Genomic DNA, 25603 nt, shown 5'->3' with positions numbered 1-25603 from the left:
AACAAATTTCAGGTACGTGGTCAAACATCAAAAAGTACTACTGGTCTATGGTCCCAATGTGTCTAGAATTATTATCTTTTTTTTTTTCAACTCGCACCACTAAAGAAGATTAAGTAAAAACCAAGCAAATAATTTCACATTTCCTTGAAGCTGATATTATGAGCCAAATTTCATTCCAAAATTATTCTAAATATGAAACCCACCAAGATATGTGGAAATAGTGTGTTTTATATATTTGGTTGTTTATTCCAATTATTTTGTGTTTTTGTGTTTAGGCCTATCTTATGTTTAATTATTTAGCTGTTTATTCCTATTATTTACATAATTGGTTCTCAAAGTGGGGTCCGGGGACCCCCAGGGGTCCTTGGGGGGTACCAGGGGGTCCTCAGCACAATTAGTTATTATACCGCCACAATCATTTTAACCACTTTAACCATATGTTATACTTTGGCTATTCAAAACTAGCAGATATCCAAGCTAACAGCTATTTTTGAAAAATCCCACAACATATTTCTGAGGTGGGGGTCCGCAGCCAAATACATATGATTTTGGGGGTCCTTGACATGAAAAAGTTTGAGAACTACTGATTTACATTATGCCTGGCACAGTAGTAGCCCTGAAACATGACTGAATCATGGAACCACTTGTTCTTGTGTATTGTTCAATAAAAAGCATTTTAATCCGATCGGTGGCCATTTTCTTAGATGTTTTTCTTTATACGCTTTTAACTACGCGCCCCTATCGGTTGGGAGGTGTATTGCACTCTGATAAATTATACAAAAAATGAAATATATATATTTTTTAATGGCCGCCGATCGGATTAAAATGCTTTTTATTCAACAATACGGAAGATACAGGTACTTAGACCCGGGCGCTTTAACTTGTTACATCCGTGGCCGTGAGATCAGCACTTTATATTTGAAATCTGAACGTTTATGTAGATGTCCGATTGGAAATGTAAAACATTATCAAACCAGGAACAAGTGGTTCCATGACGCTTGTGACAGACGAGCGTCATTGTGAGCCATGGCTAAGGGCTGTAGACAGACGCTACCACCACCAATGAAATGAGGCTAAACCCCAGTCAACGTTACTAGATGTACAAGCTCACAACACGTCGCATGATATAGCATACACGACTCGTCGTGAGCTTGCAGATCTGCTTACTTTTGACTCGACACGGTGCGCGTCATTGGCTCCGCCCCTCACGTGACGCAAGCGAAACAAAACCCCGGCATTTTCCAGCAGCGACTGATTCAGTTTCAGTCCCTTTCTGTCTGTTTACGAGTGAACATGTACGGCGCTTTAGAAGCCGAAATAGTTTAAAAAACAACGATATCTGGTGTTAAAACTAAACCGTGTGGGTGAACCGCTTCATTTCGACGTTGTTTGGGACACGAAACTGAATCGACGACATCCATGGACAGTCGGAAACGTCAACACGCCTCAGCCGGAGATGGAGAGCCGTCAGACGGCTTCCAGACGCCGGTGAAGCGGGTGTCCTCCTCCTCCGTCTCCGTCCCGCAGGACGCAGCCTTCATGGGCTGGGGAGTGGACGATGTGTGCGCCTACCTGACCCGCCAAGGGCTGCAGGAGTGGGAGAGCAAGTTCAGAGGTGTGTGTGTGTGTGTGTGTGTGTGTGTGTGTGTGTGTGTGTGTGTGTGTGTGTGTGTGTGTGTGTGTGTGTGTGTGTGTGTGTGTGTGTGTGTGTGTGTGTGTGTGTGTGTGTGTGTGTGTGTGTGTGTGTGTGTGTGTGTGTGTGTGTGTGTGTGTGTGTGTGTGTGTGTGTGTGTGTGTGTGTGTGTGTGTTATGCTTTATGCTTTACTAGGTTAACGTTAGCTGTAGAATACAACTCTCGTAGACGTATTTATGATTCTGACGTTTTCAATCTACGAGAGTTGTAGGGTTCACCCCCCATGGACACAGGGACTTTCTGCACTATGCCCCGTAGACACTCCAAACATGTACAAATTGAAAATAAAGGTGCTTACCCCCACGCCCTAAATGTTAACTCTCGCTACGGGGTAGTAGTTTAATGTAATAATCCATATCTTTCAATAAAGAAGTGTTTTAATGCCGTCTGTGGCCGATTCTGTCGGAAGTTCCCAATGGGCGGTAGTGACGGGGCCCATCTGGTGAAACCCGGAATTACACTCAATGGAAAAAATGGCGTTCGGCCACAGACGGCATTAAAACACTTATTTATTGGAAGATATGGATTATTACATTAAACTACTACCCCGTAGAGACGGTTAACATTTAACCGTGTGGGTAAGCACCTTTATTTTCAATGTGTACATGTTTGGAGTGTCTACGGGGTATAGTGCAGAAAGTCACTGTGTCCATGGGGGGTGAACCCTACAACTCTCGTAGATTGAAAACGTCAGAATCATAAATACGTCTACGAGAGTTGCATTCTACAGCTACTGTAGTTACTAGGTTAACGTTAGACTTGACTTTTCAGTTAAGTTGCTGTTGCATACGGTACTTTCATTTTAGCACTAGTAGCCTAACTGACTCGTTGGCGGTAGGCAGTGGTGTACTAGCCTTGCTTCTTGGACCAAGACTGACAGTTTGTCGTTAATCGATTAATCGACAATTTTATGTTATACACAGTGGTAGAAAAAGTACTACGTATCAATACTGCAATGTAGAAGATACTCTGTTACAAGTAGAAGTCCAGAATTCAAAATATACTTTGAGTAAAAGTAAAGTATTGGCATGAAAATATATTTATAAAGTACTAAAAGTAATATACCCATTGTGCAAAATGTTCCATTTCACACGTTTTCAAATGTATACATTGTATATACATCTTTGTGAGCTTGTAGATTGGCTATTTTCAAATGGCCAAAGTTTATATAGGGCTGAAGTGGTACATGTATGTTTTGTAATAACAATCCAAATCTACAAAGTAACTAGTAATTAAAGTTTTCCAATAATTGTAGTGGAGTTAAAATTTGCTTTAATTTTAGCACTACTAGCCTGCTCACTCGTTTGTCTTTAATCGATTAATCGATCATTTTGATAATATTAAAGGACGACTTCACCGATTTTCAACCTATCTACATATAATTGGTCCTCACTAATACTCATGATGAAATTGTACCATTTTTTTCTACTTGGTCTGTGTCTCATAGGAGGGCTGTGGACAGTCCAGAAACCTGTCTACCAGTGACATCATCGTTAGGCATAATTTTTTCCCCCAACAAGATTTCACATTTTTTATTTAGATTTTTATTAACACGAGAACAATGGCTTCTTTTATTGCATCGCAACTTTCCAGGAATAGAAAGTCTGCAGTTTCTATTAGCTTGGATTCCCCATTGACGATGTCACTGGTAGACGGGACTCTGAACTGTCCACAGCCCTCCTCTGAGACACAGACCGAGTAGAAAAAAATGGTACCATTTTATCACGAGTATTAGTGAGGACCAATTATATGAAGATAGGTTGAAAATCGGTGAAGTCGTCCTTTAAATGTCAGTTTATTTTCAATAAACTTCATGTATTTTAGATGGTGCTGGTAACTGATGTAGTGTGGTTTGAGGTGATGGAAGAGCCTTGTGTTATGTTATGTCCTTGTTGATATGTTTTTGTTCTCTGTTGTTGGATTGTTGTTTGTGTTGTGCTTGAGGACCCTCTTGAAAACGAGATGCTGCATCTTAAGGGGCTTATTCCCCCCCAAAAAAACAACATTTCAAAATAAAAATACAAAACTCTGTCCTCTTGGTCCAAGGTTGCTGGTTTTGTATAACATTAGTGATGTCTGGAGAAGTAGTTATACTCTAATTTTGCCACACATACAAAAACAATTTGTCATGGTGGAGCATGTCCTGTAATATTGTATTCATTGAATGAATGTTTCATTCTGCAAGAGCAAGCAGAGATAGTTGAGCCATAGTAGTTACATGAACATTACTTTATTGGCTGTCACATGGGCAATCACATTTCACTTGCCGTTCCCTGTGTAGTACTTATGACAAAACCAAACCTGACTGATGCCTACATTAGACATAGCTGTATAGTGAGTAGCCAACAGTCTAAACAACTATTTTACAACTATAGTCGATTCACTAGTCAACACACTGCCGGCCCAGTGTTACAGCGAGGCTCATATTGAGCGTTTTTATAAAAAAAAAATAGGGAATTAAGCCTGAGGCCTTCACCCATGAGGAAGTAACCAGAAAAGAAGTGTTGCATAAGCTAAAAACCCTAAATCCTTCATAAGCAACAGGTCACGATAATATCCCGGCCAGAATATTACGAGGTGCAGCAGAACAGAAGTCATCACTTCCTGCATAACTTGCATAATAAACCTGTCCATCAACCAAGGTCACTTCCCACAGATCCTTTTATCGGCAACGGTAACCCCATTGTACAAAAAGCAGTGTTTCCCCTGTATGCATTAATCAGTGGTGTTTTTTTTTCTTCTTTTTTTTACAAAAAATATATCAATGCTCAAATGCATTGATATAAGGCTCAAATGCTCTCAGTCAGGATGCCATGTGCCATCACTAGTTGTTGATGTGTGACTGACTGATTTGTATACTTTTGTCTATACTTTTGTCAAATAAAAGTACATTTTCCTAAATCTGGAGACAATTCATATGTAAACAATACAGATTATTACTGTGCACTGTATAAGATATAAGACTTCGTGTTTGAGCATAAATATGCATTTTGAGAACCCAAAACCTTTTCCCCACGTGCGCGCTTCGCGCGCATGTGGCTTATTCCTCCCCCACACCCCACACACATCTGGCTAGGGGAAACACTGAAAAGGGAAGCAAATTACCACCAGGTAACTACCGCCTTGTTTCCATCTTACGCACACTATCAACACACATATATGAACAGATATAAAATTACACAACATCACACAAGTTACTGTATGAATTTCAATCCGGTTTCAGGAAATCCCATTCAGCAGACACCCGTCTACTACATCTTACAGATAATATAAAGAAATAAGTGGACATGGGTAGATACTGTGGCATGGTTATGCTTGATTTACAGACAGCATTTGACACTGTAAATCACAGCATACTGCTGGGCGAAGCTTGAGGCCTTTAGGCTTAAAGTTCAACATCACAGCGATTGATTGATTGATTGATTGAAATTTTTATTAGGCAAAAGAATGTAAAACAACAGTTACATTTATAATGCTTTTGTCTAAAAGGTCCGTCCAAAAAAGTCCTTGCGGTCTTGTTTCCATTGAGGTCCTTGGCATTCAGTTCATAGACATATATAGTAGCAACCAAACAGTTCAAAAATCAACATGAAAATACAGATAATACAGAAAAAATACCACTATGTACAAAAAAAGCATTTAAAAAATATATGTACAAAAAAAGGGGGGGAAGCATGGAAAAATAAAAATTATATACAAAAAAAGCATGAGGAAATACAAAATATGTACAAAAAGAGGAGGGGGGGGGTCGTCTGTCTACAGGGAAACTGGTACTAGCTCCTCTTTCGGCCTCCAGAAAGATGGGTTTTTAGGGCTGTTTTGAATGGGATTTTTTTGAGGGATGGGGTTAGACTATTCCATTCCTTGGTGGCTGTGCTATAGAAGGAGAATTTGCCCATGTTTGTTTTATGGGTGGGTGGTACCAGATTGTTGTTTACGCTCCCTCTAGTTTCGTGGCTGTGGGTGTCACTAACTTTTTCGAGGTATTTATACAGATATGCGGGTATAGGGGGCATATCGGGCAAATCTGCATTTACAATTTTGAAGACCAGACCCATTTTTAGTTGTTTAACCCTGTCTTCCACCCTGAGCCAGCCTAGGCTGGCAAAGTGAGTGGGAGAGAGGTGGGTCATGGGCCCCAGTCCGAGAAGTAGTCGGATCAGTTTGTTTTGGGAGGTTTGAAGCTTAGTCTGCAGTGACACTGAGGTGTTGGAGTACCAAGAGGAGCTAGCATAGTCAAAAAGGGGCTGAATCAGGGCCCCTGAGCGATCAAAAGGGTAAGGAAGATGGAGAACAAGTGGTGAGAGTAAATGGCACAGTGACCTCACCACAACTATTAACATGTGGGGTTCCTCAAGGCAGCATTCTAGGTGCGTGAAGTCTGCCTGTGATTGCAATCTGTTCCTTTTTGCGGATGATTCGGCCCTCTTAGTCTCACACAAAGACAAATTACTAAATTAGTGGTCGAAAAAATGCTTAGCGCAGAACTATCCAAAGTCAATCCTTTTTGGGTCCAGAGCTAAATTGAAGAAATCTCCGGGGCTCAGGGGTAGTTGTTGGTATCTTGGTGATCACAGATAAGGAAGAGGTAACCTATTTGGGATGCATACTGAATAACAGTTAATCTGGAGAGAGCATGGCACTGAAGGTAAACCAGAGGATAAAATGTCTCGCTAGAATATCGCTCTTCATAGACAGAAATGCTTTAATAATACTGGCAGGGGCATTGGTGCAATGCCATTTCGACTATGCATGCTCATCCTGGTGCTCGAACATCCCAATGATCCTCAAGAACATACTCCAGACCTTTGCAAAACAAATGAGTCAGATTGATCCTCAATCTATTCTACATCCTAGAACACATCATCTACTGGGCAAGTGGCTCAAAGTTGAGGAAAGAGTCACTCAAATAAAAAATGTGTATGGTTCACAGGATCATAAACAATGCAGCACCTAAATATCTACATGAATACTTTCCAAAGGTTAGTGGGTACTCAACCAGAGGAAGCTCCACCAACTTGTGACACACACACACACACAAAAGACACATCAAGATCAATGGGACCACGATGGAAATAAGCTTTTAGCTTTCTTTTCCTTTTGATGTTTTCCTGTGTACATTGCTTTGTTCTGTGCATGCTGTCAATCAATCAGTCAGTCTTCACTACACCACTGGCAGTGGTAGGTACTTATAAAGCCAGTTGCGCTACTTGCCAGTTGTGCATGGACACTGAGTAATATCAAAATTACCTTTTTGTATTTCTCTGTCTGTTCAAACAGAGGAAAGAATCAATGGCGTGGCGCTTCGATACCTCTCAGAAGAGCACCTGGAGAAAATGAGCATAGGGTAAGTATGTGTCCCCGTGTAGTTTGTTTGTTTTAATGTTATTTTTCTGCATATTGAATGTGGTCGATAATATAGCTAGTTACTATGACTGTCAGATGCCAACAGTATGAGCTCTGAATCTGATGGCAATCTCACAGGTCCTTAATTTCTCTCTCTGTCTCTCCCTCTCTCTATAGTCCCATTGGTGTGCGTCTACACATCCATCACTGTCTCAGGAAGCTCTGGCAGATAACAGCAGAGCCTAACAAGGTAATACGTTATGCGTGTCTTCTCAAAACTCCGAATTAGAAACAAAGACAACTTTAACTGATTCACTGCCAATCGCGTAGATCTACGTGAACTAAAGATTTTTTTCTTTTCTTTTTTTTTTTCAATTTGACCCAAAGACCAAGGAGATATGATTTTTCGAAGATCTAGACTCCTATCCACTTCCTTGTTAACTTAAAACTTAAAAATTCTGTATCTCGGCTACTGAGTACTTTTTTTTTTCAATGAAAAACTCTGGCACTGGCTAAAAAAATATGAAAATACCTCTGGCAGTTAATGGGTTAAACATGCTGTTAACCCATTCACTGCCAGGGTTTTTCTAAAACAGGCTGCAGCCTCTGCCAGCATTTTTAACGATTTTATTACCTTTTCAAGTAGTCACAGAATATTTATCTCCAGTGTGATCGGTCCCCTGATGGTTGCTAATCACGGAGGGTTTCACTGTGCTTCCGCCAAAAAAAAAAAAAAGAAAAAAACGCAACCTCCCGTTCGCTTGTCATGCACTGTCACTCCCTTCATGGTCCAAAAACGAGGCAGTAGTTTTCTGGTACTGGTGGTTTTATTCAAGCACTTGTCTCTCAAATATACCATCGTAAAACTGATAGAAACACATAAAAGGAAGCGGCCGGAAGCTGTCAGACCAGCACTTCCGGACTGCTCGTCAAAATAAGACAAATCTTGGCGAGAGACAACATAATAAGCCATAGCTGCAGTTACATACACCATTGAAAATGGCATGTCTCGCCAAAAATACATCACAGCAACACAGGAGCCGAGATACAGAATATTTACCAAATACTTTAACCAGGAAGTGAATGGAGCAGTACAGCTTTGGATCACGTTATCTCCTGGTTCTGATGTCAAAACAAAGTTTAAAAAAAAGTTTGTAATAAATATATCTAAAAGGAATACTGTACTCATCTTGTTAAGAGTCTTAACTTGTTTCTCTTGTTCTCCGTCAGGTTTTTAATGACCCCATCCACGGGCACATTGAGTTGCACCCCGTTCTCATCAGCATCATTGACACACCCCAGTTCCAAAGACTTCGCAACATCAAACAGCTGGGAGCGACATACTTGGTGTTCCCCGGAGCTTCCCACAATCGCTTTGAGCACTGCATAGGGTAGGGCATTGCTTCTCAAAGTGGGGTCCGGGGACCCCCCAGGGATCCTTGGGGGTTGCCTGGGACCAGACGAATCTGCCAGTGCAAAAAAAAATTGCACGCGGCGATTTGGGTCTGGCACCGCTCCGTGAATCCATTTCCTGCTCCAGAAGTCTGGGGTGACCAATCAGGGCCCAGTATTCAAATATGGTAGACTGTGATTGGTAGTTGGTTGTAGGTCTAACCAAGCCATTGTTTTGATCCCGCCCCCTTGGAAAAAGAACGTCCTCATAGAAGCACCAGGGGGGGGGGGGGTCCCAGGGGGTCTCCAGCAAAATGTGATAATATAGCATCACAATACTTTTAACCTTTTATACTTTAGCTATTCAAAAATAGCAGATCTACAAGTTCATGAGCTTGTAGATTGGGGTAGGGTATGACGGTATGTATTTCATATAGGTCTCTATTGAGTGGGGTTAATCATGTACCACAATAATGCCACTGCTGTATACTGTAGAAAAATATCAGGCTTAAATTGTATCCATACAGCTTTACCAGTTTCAAAATATTTGAGGTGTTTACATGAGGGAGAATCTTTATTTTGAGAGAGGCCAGACTTGTTAAATTTCGTAGTAAAAATATATACATCTCCAGGATCCAATAAAGCTGTTTATCGGTCAGTCCCTGATATTCTGTTTGTGTGTGGCTGTTGCATTTAAAGTTTACCGTTATATCCGGAATGCAGAGGTTGTAAAACCATTCATTGTTATTCACAGATCAAATATAAAATGCAAATTTGGGAAAAAGTGACGTGAAAAAAAGACAAGGCATATATAACCATTCAGCTCCCCTTAGTGATGTGAGATGTTGTCTTGTTAATGTGCTGTTGCAGGGTGGGGCACCTTGCAGGAAGGCTGGTACAAGCTTTAGATGAGAGGCAGCCGGAGCTGCTCATCTCCCTGAGAGACATCCTTTGTGTACAGATTGCTGGACTCTGCCATGACCTGGGTAAGACCACACTGCAACTGCCATCCTCACACACAGAGGCTCATAAGGCGTTAAGACCGGGGGTCTTCAACAGAGGGCACACATGGGCAACATACGGCCCGGGGGCCGGACCCGGCCCTTTGACAATCTCAATCCGGCCCGCCAAGTCCTCCAAAGAAAAACAAAAATGACCCCAGCGAATAATGTACATTCTAAAAATCTGCTGTATCTTAATGGTTTTGAGAAAAGATTATTTAACTCGACTCCAATTAATAGTATATACAGTATACATTTTTACCATTTGAGTACTATACCTGCATTCCTCCATCCGTATGTACTCAAATGTTTATAATGTAACAGTGAAACAGTCAACCTTGATTCCATATTTATAACATAATGCAATGTGTTTTATCAGTGACCTATGGCGTGGTGCATATCGGATAAGATAAGATACTGTATACATTTATAGGCTCATTTAAAAGTTGATACGGCATTGACGTGGATTGTTTTATGCAAGTCATCTTTTATATTGTAAGGCCAGAGTAAACCAGAGTGATATAGTACAGTACAGCTGTACAAAATTAAAAATGTTTTAACTGAACAATTTTCAGTAACAACATTTTGTAACTGAAAATTCTTGTGGTGAAAGCAAGTACCTTATTGTAAAGTAGTCTGGTATGTCTACCAAATTCATGCAGTTTTAACATAATTGTTTGTGTTTCAAGTTTCAATTCAATTGTACAATGTGTGGCCCTTCACTCACTTTATCGAAGTCAGTATGGCCCCCTGGAAATAAATCTTGCCCACCCCACTCCTCAGAGTTGCTATTGGGGGGCTGCCAAATCTTTTTTGTGTGATAGGAACTTATTTTTTTACATTAACCACTTGAACCCTAGAATCCCTATTCTGAGGGGGACATTAGCCAAAAATAGCAGATCTACAAGCACACAACGACTTGCACTGCGAGGCGTCGTGTGCTTGTAGATCTGCTATTTTCGGCAACGTGTTTTGGTGTAGAGGGAAAAAAGAGCAGACCAAGTACAGAGCCAATGGTCATGTTTACCAAGTATTAAGCGGTTTAAAAGTGTGAAATTACACATAAGTGTGAATCCAACATATTAATAGAAAAGATAAGTCCACACCAAACCTCTTTGCCGAAAGTAGGTGTTCTACCCGTTGTGAGCTTGGTGATCGGCTGTTTTCGACAAATGTTCTCCTATGACATGCCCAGAATGTGAGACAGCAATGTGGTTAATTGAAGAGTGTGTTTGAAGTGCAAAATCAACTTTGCCAAAAAACTGAAATCAACTTTAAATTAAATAAAGAACATCTCTCCTTATTCTTCCATATTCAGGACATGGTCCTTTCAGCCACATGTTTGATGGGATGTTCATCCCCAAGGTGCGACCAGGATATAATTGGAAGGTAAGAAATGACCCCAGTACCGACTCATTTTATTGTTACGGGTTGCCTCATTTCATTTTCATGTGTTTACCCGTTTTGTTTTCAATACAGTCAAAGAAAGAAAATGAAGCATCGTGATAGTTAAGACAGGCTTGAGAGGCAAACTGGCCCCACGCTTAATCAACCAAGACTACTTGGTTTTAATTCAAGATTACTAAAGAAAGAAGACAGTTATTTTTTTTTACAAAATATGCGACAACTCTGCGCACGCCGCACACAATAGGAGGCTTCAATGTTCGCATTAACTTTGCTGCCCATCTTCATGAAAACGGACCATGCAGTCATTACAGATGACACAAATACATTTTCCATTCGACATGCCTGAAATCAAAAACAAAAATGTTCCCATTCTGCTATCTCTTCTGTATTGTCGTCTCTATCCCAAACTCATTCCAATATACCATAATTTTGTCTCTCGTTCGGACATGTAGACGGGTACAAACAGCCTAGAAGGCAACGCAGCTGCAGCAATTAACATTTTATGATGTGCGTGTCAGGATAATTACATTTTATGATGTGCGTGTCAGATTTAGGTGGGACCGAAACCATGGGTGTGCCAGTGCACAAGCATAGACAGTAGTCAACAGTATTGTCAACAGCTTGATATGATATCGTCTGGGCAATCGTTAATCGATCGTTAATCGTTTAGGCAGACTGACGCTCACTCCTACATGCTCAGCATTTCTCGCAGCCACTACTGCCAATTCCCTCCACCTCCCCAGCCTCCTCCTGTAGTACAGGTGTAAAAGAGTGGATGAAATTCTTAGTTAGTTCAAGCTCTGCCTTAACATTGCTCTCAACGATACAGTACTGGTACAGTAAGGGTGATTTGTACTTAGTTGCACAAATCAAGCATTATGCTTGACTCTTGAGGTGTGAATGAAGAAGAAAGGAACACAGAACAAAAATAACAGGAAGGCACAGTGAAATCAAATCAAACGAGGCCAAAAATTGGCAATGGATGCCGTAGATGTCAGTATGGAAGGCAGAAATGTTTCTTGTGCAGGTGGAAAACATATCCAGCATATAAAAAACCATCATGTGTATAAAATCACAGTATAACTTTGATTAAAGTCATGATTAAAGAAATAAAAAAGCAGAGCATTAATATATCCTTAGGTTCTATATGTCTATTATTATGTCATGTAATAACTGTATATCTGTAGGCTCTGCTGAGGTTCTGAGTCAAGTCTGTGTCATGCTGGCTGCAACCCAATGCAAATCGTAAGGACTTTCTTGCATTCTAAACAAACACCTTAGAATAGGCAAGGCACGTTTATTTGTACAATATGTTTCAAACACAAAGGCAATTCAAGGTGCTTTAGAATAGATAATGCATGAAATGCATTTATAACCGTAACAATGTAATCACATAATAGTAGTAGTAAAGCGGTATTTGGTACGCTGGAATTTAGAAAGTAGGGTGCAGACAAAATTAATCTCACACAGGTTATGTGTGAGGTGCATGGGCATCAGAGCCATTATGTCAGGGTCGGACAAGTCCCAATGTTCATAAACCATATTGATTGATGGAATACTTTATTAGTCAAAAATGTAAACAGCACAGAGGTACAGTAAAATACTTAGGCTAAAAGGACTTGGGCTAAAGTCCTCTGGACGTTTTTCCATTGTGGTCCTATGTATTCAATATACCAGTATCAACAGAGCATAGAACAAATTCAATTCCTGAACATTTTTCAAATCGGTAAATGGCAACTATGTTACTTTTGTGAAATCTTTCACATTTAATTTTCCTCTGATGCAAAGTAGCACTTGCATCTCATCATGTACTGTACATGATTTAGATGTTATTTCACTTTTCCCACACTTTTTCTCTCACCTTACTGGTCATAAACATTATCTACTACAAAAAGAAACAAAAATGATAGAGGTTGTTACTTTAGTTTTAACTCAAGAGCAGGGCCTTTTCCCCCTTTTTTTTAGTTCCAGGAACTATTGACCCTGGAACCAAACTTGAGCTAGGTTCCTGTGGTCAAAAAGGAGGAAAGCACCAGGGAAGGTTCAAGAACCGTCCTGGGGGCGAAGTTCCTGTGGGCAGAAACACCCTATTCTGTTCTGTTCTTAGCTCTGGTCCAGTTACGGCTGTGCTGCACCAACCTATTATTAGTGAGGCACACTAACTAACTGGACCAGAGTTGTTCTGTTCTATAAGAATCTGAGGGCAGTGGTCTGTCTACCAACTAAAACGAACATTTTATGTACTGTAATGAATACAATTATAGCTTGTTTTTAGCCGCATTTCTGTATGATTGTGGAGTAAAGGTGTTAAAGTATCCATACAGGTATGTTTTTCAGAATGATGTTGGTCAATGAAATCAGTCCTAAATCAACAAAAAACAAAATTAATGTTATTTTCCAGGGCTCATCACAGTTGCAACCGTAGGCATTTTGTAATCCCAGATCGTACATGATAACTTCCAAAGGGCAATAGACGTGGTATGCACTGAAATGTGCTAAATTAACTCTGAGAGTGTAAAAATGTACGTATAAGATTGGCACGTGTCCGGCCTGTCACACATCATTGATCAGAATCAGTGACGGGTACATCATTATGACACTCTTAGAATAGTAATTTATCATTTAATCCCCAGTCCCTTAGGGTCTACTCTCTTACCATTTAAACTTGGGTTTCAACACTGTGGACAAAACAAACTAAGATACGATAAAAAGCAATCATAAAAAAGCAGTGCATGGAGAAATAACTGTAAAACAGAATCAAAATTAAAGGGATATTTCACTTTCAAAAAAACTTTTGGTCATTTTATCATCTACTCAGGCCTTTGTGAGCCCCCCAGACAGTTTTTAAGTTGCTTGATTCATTATTTAGATATTTGATATTCATTTTATCAGACACGCCCCATTCCTATACAAACCCATTGTAACTTCAAACTCTATTTTAACCATGTTAGATTCATCAAAAACACCTGTCCTTGGTTCTGGTGACTCACCGTGTTTTTCCGATTACTTTTTTCATTTATTTTATTTAACATTTTTATTGTATTTTATTTTTTTCATTTTCCAAAAAGAATATTAAAAATAAATGAAAAGGGTAATTGAAAAAACACGGCCCCCTCACGCATTAGAAGGGCAGGATGAGTCACCAGAACCAAGGACGGGTGTTTTTGATGAATCTAACATGGTTAAAATGAAGTTTGAAGTTACAATGGGTTTGTATAGGAAGGGGGCGTGTCTGATAAAATGAATATCAAATATCTAAATAATGAATCAAGCAACTTAAAAACTGTCTTGGGGGGCTCACAAAGGCCTGAGTAGATGATAAAATGACCAAAAGTTTTTTTGAAAGTGAAATATCCCTTTAATGTGTGCGCATATTTTGATTTATATTTTGGAAAAGAGTAAGTTGTGTAATTATTTTATAGTCTATCACAGGGGTCTTCAACAGGGGGTCCGGGACCCCTAGGGGGTCCTCAGAGTTACTACAGGGGGTCCGCCAAATATATATATATTTTTTACCTTAACCACATGAACCCTAGCATCCCTTTTCTGAGGAGAACTTTAGCCAAAAAATAGCAGATCGGCCATCTTTGGCAAAGAGGTATAGGTGTAGAGGGACAAAAGAGCACAGTACCAAGTTAACAAAAAAAGTTTAATCTGAATCAAAATGTAATACAATATAGAGGGGGTCCCTGCTTCATCTCTCTCTCAGCTAGGGGGTCCTTGGCCTGAACAGGTTGAAGACCCCTGGTCTATCAAATAAGCCAATAGCCAATTGTGTAGCAGCAGCTCATCTAGATTTGGATTAAAGCAAAGCACCTGCCAAGGTGTTATTGTTGTCCTCTGTTCTTAAACTATGTAGCGGTTGGTGTCAGCTGAACAGTACAGACAAGGACTAGGCCAGCAACACTAATGTTCTGATAAGGCTGAGTGATAAGAAACGTTAAGCCACAGCAATTATGTCCATAGGTCTGCTCTGCCATTATGACAAATGTGAGGGCGATAAAACCTTAAATTGTCTTCGTATCTTAAGCTGTTCAAATAGACATTAGATAAGCTTAACCCAACACCACCACTGGGGAGAGAGATGGGTGGGGGGGGGGGGGAGATGACACGCAGCAAAGGTCGTCTGGAAACGGGAGTCGAACCCGCGACACGCTGTCAGGCAGGCATTGCAGCCCTAGGGTGCCTGGACCGTCACGCTACGGCCAGGCCAATACTTAGTAAACTTGACCTTTTTGGCTCTGTACTTGGTTTGCTCCCTTTTTTTTTGCTCCTACACCAAACCACTTTGCTGAAAATAGCCTTGTAAATCTGCTATTTTCGGCTAATGTTCCCCTCAGAATAGGGAGAATAGGGTTCCAGTCCTTAACTCTAACTGCCAGAGTATATACACAATCTACCACCTTCCCTGCTAGAGAAAATACATTGCAAAAATAGGTAAAATGTGAATTTTGTCTCAGTTTATTTTTTAACATTGAAGTGAATGGAGCAGAAAATCTTCGCATCGCGTACTCCAGCTTCCTTTGTGATAAACAAAACATTTTAATATAAAAAAAATAAAAAAATATTTTCTTTTTTTTCAAAAATCACTTTTTTCTCGTCGATGGCAGGCTGAGCCATGCAGAGAAAAACGAGAAATCTCGTCAATGGCAGTTAAAGAGTTAATGTAAACAATAAAAAAGAATCACAAAGATTTGGCGCCCCCCCTGTAGTAACTCTGAGGACTCCCTGTTCTATATTTAGTCCATGAGCCAGACAAGATTTCATTATCGAAAGAGTGGGCAAAACCATACCTATATTAAATTGTTCATAGGGTCAATACGAGTAAATAAATATATGATAACCTCTCCACAGGAGCAGCTTTTTCATTAGGCATTACGAAAATATGCCCGAATTTGTATAACTTTCCAGAATCAACATTGGAACATTGGACAAAGCCAGAGTGAACATTCTTATTTCATTTTGTTAAGATGTTTGAGTCAAAGGGAATACTCAATATCTGGGGGAATACTCAATATCTGGCTCAATTTTGGGGCTCTGGCTCATGGACTAAATGCCTAATTTGCATATTTAAATATACAATTTCAGAAAACTTGTAATACGATAAATCATTGTCTTCATGCAAGTAATCAACTCAGGAAGTTTCATTATGATAACTCTTTTTTAAATTTTGTCATTTTTTCACCTGTCATGTACGTATGGGGAAAATAACAAAATGTGTGATAACTATGAAAAAGCTGCTCCTGTGGAAAGGTTATCATATATTTATTTACTCGTATTGACCCTATGAACAATTTAATATAGGTTTGGTTTTGCCCACTCTTTCGATAATCATTGCTCAATTTTGGGGCTCTGGCTCATGGACTAATTATGCATGCGTCCAACATGCATATTTTTGGTGTTGACAATCATTCCTGCCAATGTTACATTTTCTGCTCCTTACATAGCACTATGTAGAAAAATGAGCTCCGGATCGCGATGCACCCCTTTCCCCGTTATATTCATGTTTCTTCTGTCATACGTGTGTGTGTGTGTGTGTGTCTTGTCTTACAGCATGAGACTGCGTCCCTGGCCATGTTTGACTACCTGGTGAGTGACAATGGCCTGGAGTCGGTGATGGAACGTCATGGCCTGGTGTTGCCGGACGACCTCATCTTCATCAAGGAGCAAATTGCCGGACCCCTCGACACCTCTGCCTCTCTCAGCCAGGGGGCGCCGGTCAGTCATACAGTATAACTATACCCTGCCACTAGGCCTGACCTCTAATAGTCGAATAGTCGACTAATTAGTCGAGGGGTGTCTGAGTCGACTGCCAATCTCTTAGTCGAGTTAACTTTTTTTTATATTAATTAACTAATAGTTTGCCAAAAATAGGATATACATCATGATTTATTGGGAGAAACCAATAGTATATGTTAAATCAGACACTAAGCACCCCTACAGACAAATGGAATGTTCCTCTATTGCATAACATATTTTTTGCATGATTTGACTGAGAGATTGGCAGTCGAATCAGACTGATTCGACTGCCAATCTCAGTCGAATCATGCAAAAAAAAATATATATATATTTTCTTTTTTTTTCTTTTTTTGGGGGTGTGTGTCCTTAGTCGACTGGCAGTCGACTAAGGACACACACCCCCAAAAAAAGAAAAAAAAAGAAAATATATATATATTTTCTTTTTTTTTCTTTTTTTGGGGGTGTGTGTCCTTAGTCGACTGCCAGTCGACTATTGGCAATTAGTTGCCAATCAGATTCGACTATACAAATCCTTAGTCGGGGACAGGCCTACCTGCCACAGATACAATGCATGGAATTTGGAATCCAGAGAGTCCAACGTGTCTTTCTCTTTACTGACGCTTGGCTTTCTCTAAAGCAGTGGTTTGCAAACTTTTTCGTGCCAAGGACCTCCAAAATGATATATATATATTTGGCGGCCGCAAACCCCATCTGAAAATGTGTTGTGCCAGGGACGCCTACGTTAAAAAAAATTTTTTGGTTTAATCCCTACACAGAATGAGAGCCTTGACACTTGAGAAAATGTTGAACAATGTGAAATTCTCTTTATTGTGACTCTTTACAACACTTTATTTTGTAACACACTGAGATGTGACAGTCTGTGTCTGATGTGCTAGTTGTGCCGTTGTTCTCCACAGTGGCCTTACAAAGGTCGTCCAAAAGAGAAGTCTTTCCTGTACGAGATCGTGGCCAACAAACGGAACGGCATCGATGTGGACAAGTGGGACTACTTTGCCAGGTAGGATTCTTGTTGTCCTCTTTGTCCACCGTTGTTGTGGTGGAAGGACGAACGGCGAAGTCGAGACGATATTCTTTCGATTAGTATTATGACTTGATTGATTTATTTATTCTATTGTCCTTGTCTGTTCTCAGGGACTGTTACCACCTTGGCATCCAAAATAACTTTGACTATCGCCGCTTCCTCAAGTTTGCCCGGGTGTGCGAGGAGAACGGAAAGAAGCACATCTGCACTAGAGACAAGGTCTGGACCATGCAGCACTTTCACTTCTGATTCATAAAAATAACCCATTCTGTCGGTTGGCTAACAAGGGGTCATACCTATGTTCCCCGGGTTCTATGTTCCCCACTAAGGTTAGGGTTAGGGTTAGGTTTAGGTTAGGTCCTATATTCCCCGCTCTCCCTAGGAAAGCGGGGAACATGGGACCCGGGGAACATAGGTACGGTCCCGCTAACAAAACTGTATTTATGAAACGGATAGTTATTCTGGTCCTTGTGTCCAATTTTGTTGTAAATGTTGATACATTTGACCCAAAAAGAAAATCTTCTAACATTTTAGTTGCGAAATAAGCTATGCAGTTGTTCAGTATTGATTTATTTCACATTTACGATGGCATGTTAACAATATTCACAGTTCGGGACCTTCCATGCGTTTGCATTGCAACTTCCTTGTTTGTGCAGGCAGCGGTGGCCTTCGTTCTTGTGGAAATTATTCTTGTAGTGACATTTTTTATTAAAAACTGTTTCCCCTGGTCAGCCGGGGCGCCTGATGGAGGGGAAAGGAACTGGTTGGAATAACGTGTTCCTTCCAACCGGGGAAACTCCCCCCTGTCAGGTGATAGGAAGCGGCCTGCTCACTCCTCATGCATTGAAGGAAGCATGAGCTCAGTTCGGGGCTCTCCCTAAGCTGGCAGAGGGAGAGTAGCGCCCAGGATTAAATGCTTAGGCAATTGGCACTGGGTGAAAAAATGGGTTACAAAATCGTGGGATAAAAATATAGTAAAACCGTTTCATTGTGATATGTCTATGATTTTCACATTGCCATATTTGCAAAGTTTTTATAAAAGCAGGGCTGTGGTTTGCTGTGATCTTAGGACAGCCAAGGGGCATTGTTGGGCTTTAACCGGAGTGGATTAGTGGCTTCTAATCTAAAGTCACTTTAAAGCATGGCCTCTTGGGGCTTATAACTTGAATGAATTATTTTCAACAGGAGGTAGGCAATCTGTACGACCTGTTCCACACCAGAAACTGCCTCCACAGAAGAGCGTACCAGCACAAAGTGGGAAACATCATCGAGACCATGTAAGTACTCACTGCACGCAAAGGTTGTTGTAGTTTTTTGCTCATCTACTTTCGTTTGTTTTATTTAACAGCTTAAACCCTTGACCGGATTCCCAAGGGCTCTACACTAAATATCTTCGCCGAAAATAGCCGATCTACCATCACGTTGCAACGAGTTGTTGGCTTGTAGATGTGCTATTTTCGGTCAAATGATCTCCCCAGAATACAGATGCTAGGGTTCCAAGTGTTTAACTATAATAACTTTGCCTGCACACTGGCACCTTGATAACACCATTGGTTTAGTCTGGTACAGTATGTTTTGTCGCCATCGGCGAGTGATTCACGTGTTGTGCAATCCACAGGGGAAAAAAAGAAAATACATAATAGACAATGTGCTTTTCTGGTGTGGTTGTGCAGGATTACAGAGGCCTTCATAAAAGCAGACCCACACATCCAGATACAAGGCTCAGGGAAGAGGATGTTTACGCTCTCCACAGCCATCGACGACATGGAGGCCTACACCAAGCTGACGGGTGAGTAGAGGCCATCTGTACTGTGAGGCTCATGTTTGTAGAACACCATGAAATTACAACACATTGGTTGCCGTGATAAACCTGCCTCGTCTGTGCCACTTGTGGTAAATTTCAAATCACATGCCACATCTTTGCCTGTACTTGTGCAATGAAATAAATGGTTTGTTATTCAGTTCAAGTGCATCACCTGATTTAATTTACTGTAATGTTTCTAAGCCTAACCCTGACAGCCAAAGCTGTCAACGGATAAAGGAGGTGTTCCAACACAATAATAATTTCAGTACAAACCATAACCTGCACACGCGCACGCACACGCACAGACAGACAGACAGGCAGGCAGGCAGGCAGGCAGGCAGGCAGGCAGACATATGATGGAATAAGTGGGTTGTTATTTAGTCTAGAGCTAGACTGATATACCGATCTGGCCGATATACAGTATGAGCCATTATTTGACTTTTTCCGGTATCTGTAATTATGCAGCCAATGTGTGCAGATCTATAACCACTTTTAACCTGGCGCCCCTATGTTTGGCATGTCATCATAGGAGAACTTTTTCAGCTTTTTAGCTAGTAGATCGGCCATTTTTGAACATTTCTGTATAGGGCTTAAGTGCATAGATAAAACATTACATGTTTATTTCTTTGCTTGTAAGTTACAGTAAATGTTCTCAAAAAGAAAATGTAATCAAATTGATTATTAGAAACATTTTCATCACTTTGTAGCCAAATATTGGTCAAAATATCGGTCAACGGTGGTCTAGGACTCTCCAAAATCAGGATCGGCATCGGACCCAGAACTTTCGCCATCAGTCCGACTCTAGTCATCTGTGCCACAAGTTTGTGGTAAAACTCTAGTAGGTGTTTGCCACAACTTGCAGGATAGGTCAAACCGGTTCTGATGAATTATCATCTTTGCCTGTACTTAAGTTGTGCAATGGAATAAATGGTTTGTTATTCAGTCAATTGCATCACCTGATTTAATTTACTGTAATGTTTCTAAGCCTAACCCTTTTTTTTTTACAAAGCCAAAGCTGTCAACGGATAAGGAGGTGTTCCAACATTAATAATTTCAACACACAGACACACACTCTCCTCTCTCAATAAGAACCTGTTTTATATATTTGAAAGACCCCTTGGATTCAGCTCATAATTTGGATCATAAATAGTTTAAATATAACTATTTAAGTTATTTTCTTATTTAAGCCTTGGAATGTGCAAAGGAATGCACAAGAAACGTGTTTTTATGCTGTCAAAGTAGCGCGTAAGTGACCTTCACTTACCAGTATAAGTATGACCGGTAGAAAAAGACACACTGGAAGAACTTTTGAATGGAACAGACGAATAGAAACAATTCTAACCATTGTACAAAATATTTGACAGCTCTAGTTGATTTGCAGTTTTGCGTTGCGTAACTTAAGTCGGATCAACAGAGGTGATGATCTCTGTTATCTCTGACCTTTGTGCTCCTCTGTGCCTGGTGTGTCCATGTTGTAGATCACGTGTTCGAGCGGATCCTCTACTCGTCCTCTCCAGAGCTGGCCGAGGCCAGGGAGATACTGTCCAACATTGTTCGCAGACGTCTCTACAAGTGCCTGGGTCAAACCCAAGCTGAGAAACCCATCATAGTCACTGAGGTGTGTGTGTGTGTGTGCGCTGACTGCGCTCTTTTGTTAACCTATATATTTAAGTATACCACTTATGTATACATTGTTAAACATACAGTATAGTATATCGTTGCTGTCGGGCAGAAACCTCTTATCTACATATTTTAACTTTTTATGTTTTTTTCGTAGATTAACTCCCTACTTGATCATACTACAGTGTCACACAAAAGGATCAAAAGTAACAGATCTACAAGCTCGAAACACGGCGCAACGCGTTTTAAGCTTGTAGATCTACTACTTTTGATACTTTTGAATTTGAATCCGGAAAAGTAAGTTTTGGACATATGAGGTTTCTACCCGACAGAGACGAGGGGGGAGAGAGAGAGAGAGAGGGGGGGAGAGGCTCCCCACACACACACACACACACACACACACACACACACACACACACACACACACACACACACACACACACACACAGAGGAGGGAGGGGGCGAGCACTTACTTTCCTCCCTTGCAGTCAGTCGCGATAATGTCTGTGTATACTCCATTAATCTCAGAGCTAGAGGTCCGCGATGTATTCGCGGGGTTCCGGGGACCCCCAGGGTGTCCGCGATGTATACATTATTAACCACGTTAATAACAACAGTTCTGCATGTGGCCCCATGCGGTCTGTGTGTCGTTTTCCTACAGTTGCCAGGTTTAGCGAGAGAAACAAGCAACCGGCTACCATGTATAGATCTCTTACCCTTCTCTCTTGCTCCATAAGGAGATGCGTCTGTGCTGGGCAGGGGAAGTGGCCAGAGTCAAGCCTCAGCATCCGTCTGGCTCTGGACACGTGGATGTTGAGCTGCAGCCAGAGGACCTGGTGGTCACTGTGAGTATCTAGTCCAGAAATCGGGGAATCCATCGTAAAAAAAAAAAAACTGTTTTTTTTTCCTTTTGAATTTGACTCTGGGGGGACCGCCCAATAGAATGTTGATAACAGGATGTTGGCCCGTTTGGTCCGCGGCGCCCTCAGCCCTACTCGCTTTGGTTATAAGCCCACTTGTTTCTGTAATGGAAGAACAAGTTAAAATGTTACTAACTTTCCGTGGTGTTGTCGGCTCCGAGGACGCCATTGTTGAATGAGTTTGGGTTTGTTTCCAGTGGGGCTAATCTCACAAGCCGCTGGACTGATCACCGCCAACATCCTTGTGCTCACTGCCAGTAGGCCAAGGAAGTACCTTCACCTTTTGGGTTGTGTTTCCACAAGTTACATTTTATAATGGATGGAAGCCAAAGGCCTTCAGATCAGGATGAAACCTTGACCAAATATGGAGTTATTCGTCATAGATGACTGGCGTCAGACTGGCCACATGAAGCCTGAGATACACACCATTATTAGACCTTGTATTGCCACCTACCCAGCTTTATATGTCCTGGGCGAGGGGATTGATTAACACAGACAGGGATAACCCCTAGAGCAGTGGTTCTCAAACCTTTTCAAGTCAAGGACCCCTAAATTGATATATATTTGGCAACGGACCCCCATCTGAAAAGGTTTTGTGCCAGGTTTGTAAAAAAATATATATAAAAAAAGATTCCCAACACTCAATAGTTTTCAGAAATGTAAAAAAAATAGCGGATGTACATGCTTGCATGAAGTGACGTGCAGTGAGCTTGTAGATCTGCTATTTTTCGATAGCCGACGTATAAATGATGCTATAATAACTACTTTTGCTAGGCACTTGTCCACATCGGGAGCCTCATTCTGAGAGCATCATATGCAGTGGTGGAAAAAGTACTCGGATGTTTTACTTAAGTAAAAGTATCAATACTGCAATATAGAAATACTCTGTTACAAGTAAAAGTCCGGAATTCAAAATGTACTTGATTAAAAGTACAAAAGTATTGGCATCAAAATGTACTTAAAGTACCAAAAGTAAAAGTACTCATTGTGCAGAATGTCCCATTTCAAGTTTTCAAATGTATAAAGATAATTTGAAAATAGCAGATCTACAAGCTCCCACAATGCGTCGCATCGCAAACGCATTGTGAGCTTGTAGATCGGCTATTTTCAAATGGCTGAATGTATAAAGGGCTGAAGTGGTTAATGTATGTTTTGTACAAATAATTAATATAATTGATATATTAACATAAAGCAAAATGCTGAACTGTGAACTATGAGCTACCTCACTGTGGAAAGAAGAACCCAAGCTGCTGTGTTGATTAAATGCAATTTTCTCCTTGTGATTTAAGAGGGCTGGAGATGCCATGTGAAATATGTATTGGTCACTCAAATATTGCGAAGCTATTTTTTCCTGGTGCTCTTACTCAAGATGTTTTTTTAAATATGCACTTAATGTTTAGCCTATTTAACTAGCCTTTTCTCTCACCGTTTCTTAGGTGATTAACTTCAACTATGGGATGCAAGAGAAGGACCCCATCAGTAACGTGCGCTTCTACTGCAAGGAGGACCCCACCAAACCCATCAAAATCCGCAAGAACCAGGTCACACTTCAACACAACTTCAATTCAGTTCTTTGCAAAAAAAAAGCTTTGCATTTAATGCCTTCTTAATGGCATTGATTGGAAGTTGTACCACTTGTGTTCCCCTTGTTATTGTTCTAATTGGTTCCTGTACCCCACTGTATCTATTATTGAAGGTGTCTAAGCTGCTCCCTGAGCACTTTGCAGAGCAGATCATCAGAGTCTATTATAAGAAGACTGATGATGAGCAGTGCCTGGAGGCTGCCAAGAAGCACTTTGTCCAGTGGTGTATGGACAACAACTTCTCCAAACCTCAGGTAATGCAGAGATCACTCTCTAATATCTGACCAATGGCACTTTCTCATATGAACACTGGAAAATGTCCGTGGAATCGGGTCGGGATATTGTCCGGTGTTGGCCGTTTACACATGTAGCATGCAACAGCAGAATGTGTGTTTCAGATGTGTTCACACGCTAAGGTAAATACCTATTTATTGCACATTCAAGTCGCGCATTGAAGGAATCCACTCTGAAAGTTGTCTCCATCTCCTCGTGAACTGTCTTTCTTCCTCCTACAGTTAGACGTGCTCTTTTCTTGTCAGCTGCCATCAGCTCATTCTTTTGTTTTTTTCCAATATCTGATTTGTTTAGCATCAATATCAAAGTGCTTTGTGGCTTTCTCTCCCGAAAGCTCCGCCGCATACCGCAAAACCTTTTTTTTTAAACTCTCAAACTTGCATCTCTAGCAGCCATGCTTGCTCTACTTTGTTGTGTTGTGTTGTGTTGTGTTGTGTTGCGCATGCTGTGTTCCATATATAGAAGTATGGGGTCAGGGGCGGGTCACGGGGTATCAGAGTAAACACCACCCTCTTGGGACATTAAAAAAAAGGAAAAAAAGACGCTTGTATTAGAATACCGGCTTTTATATTAATTCCTATGTCCTTCAGTTCACCAACCATGTAATCAACACCACGTAATCCAGCCAACACATTACATGCTATAAACGGCTTTATTAATTAACCATGATAATCTCCTTTCTGTGTTTCGTACATGCAGGACGGAGATGTAACCGCGCCCGAGCTCACCCCTCTGAAAAAGAGCTGGGCGAACAACACGGAGAGCGAAGACGGTGAAGACGACCGCTGCAAATGGTCCAACGTGAACGGACAGGGGAAGGCCAAAACCAAGCTGTTCAAGTGAGAGAACCAGAGAACACGTCCCACTCACACCCCCCCCCCTACCAACCACCCCATCCGCTATTGAAACTGTTGTCACTTTGATACGTCTATTTTTCTACCAGTAGAGGGAGTTGGTTAGCAGTGTGAGGAAAGAGAATCATGTGTGCTATTTTGGAGTGTGAATCGCTTTTTTTACTGAGAAAAATAAAAAGATTTAGCTTTTTTTACTCTCTAAAACAAACAAAAATATATTTGTCACCCTAATCAGAGAAGAGTCTTTAAAATAAAACTGGTGAGGAATGCACAGGTACAATAGGGGCCTGTACAAAAGAAAAGTGTCAAATTCCAAGGATTTTGCTGTCTAATTTTATTTATTTTTTATATAATTTTAAGTTTATAGATTAGATATAGATTATTGCGGTGGCATTTAGTTTGTCCCCATTTTTTATGTTGTATCGTTGTTTTATGTTCTATTAGTACAGTACCAGTAGCCCACCTTTTATGTACCACATGTGTATCATTTTAGGGTAAAAAATATCAAGAGAGTACAGGTTCTCTATCTCTTCTCTACATCATTCAAGACCACCTCTAAAATCTCTCCTTTTCTGTGGGAAGACAGTCTGAACTACTGGGTCATTTTAAGTCCTGTCAGTATATCACAAGTTATCTTGTAGGCAAGTGACCCCTGTTACTGATATTTCTTAATTCATTATAGGTCAAAGTTACTCCGGACAATCTTAGCTGAACTTTTATTCTGGAAACGAATGTATATTTAACTCAGTGCGAATCTGCGATGCATTTTTTAAGGGCGCATATATATATATATATACACGCTTTTACATACATGCGTACGTAATATTTTCAGGGTATTGTTTCATTCAGCTCGTTGGCTGCAGCAGCTATAATGTCCATGCTCATTTTAAAAAGCATTTATTACACA

The 25603-nt window shown here is 40.7% G+C and overlaps 1 protein-coding gene across 2 annotated transcripts; it reads left to right on the top strand.

Annotated features, from left to right (window-relative positions):
* Positions 1-1273: 1273 nt before the first annotated feature.
* Positions 1274-24857, top strand: samhd1 (SAM domain and HD domain 1). 2 transcript variants are annotated; one of them, XM_080444392.1, is made up of 16 exons: positions 1274-1615; positions 6975-7041; positions 7218-7290; positions 8271-8431; positions 9303-9418; positions 10752-10822; positions 16394-16558; positions 17497-17597; positions 17732-17840; positions 18807-18898; positions 19295-19410; positions 20904-21043; positions 21783-21890; positions 23402-23506; positions 23662-23802; positions 24542-24857. In XM_080444392.1, the coding sequence occupies exons 1-16, from the start codon at positions 1420-1422 to the stop codon at positions 24683-24685; spliced, it is 1905 nt and encodes a 634-aa protein (XP_080300518.1). In that variant the 5' UTR covers positions 1274-1419; the 3' UTR covers positions 24686-24857. The 2 variants fall into 2 exon arrangements, with proteins under 2 accessions (XP_080300518.1, XP_080300517.1); XM_080444391.1 differs by having other exon boundaries at positions 16394-16570.
* The last annotated feature ends 746 nt before the right edge of the window (positions 24858-25603 follow it).

The sequence above is a fragment of the Gymnoscopelus braueri genome (assembly GCF_963280865.1).
Source record: "Gymnoscopelus braueri genome assembly, chromosome: 12".
NCBI lineage: Eukaryota > Metazoa > Chordata > Actinopteri > Myctophiformes > Myctophidae > Gymnoscopelus > Gymnoscopelus braueri.
The sequence above is the reverse complement of the archived record's forward strand: the minus strand, read 5'-3'. Positions and strand labels throughout refer to the sequence as shown.

Excerpts from the sequence above, each read along its gene's own strand:
- samhd1 (XM_080444391.1), top strand. The coding sequence starts at position 1,420 with ATGGACAGTCGGAAACGTCAACACGCCTCAGCCGGAGATGGAGAGCCG. Across the intron at positions 9,419-10,751 it reads TGGACTCTGCCATGACCTGG|GACATGGTCCTTTCAGCCAC; the intron begins GTAAGACCACAC and ends TTCCATATTCAG. Across the intron at positions 21,044-21,782 it reads AACCCATCATAGTCACTGAG|GAGATGCGTCTGTGCTGGGC; the intron begins GTGTGTGTGTGT and ends TTGCTCCATAAG.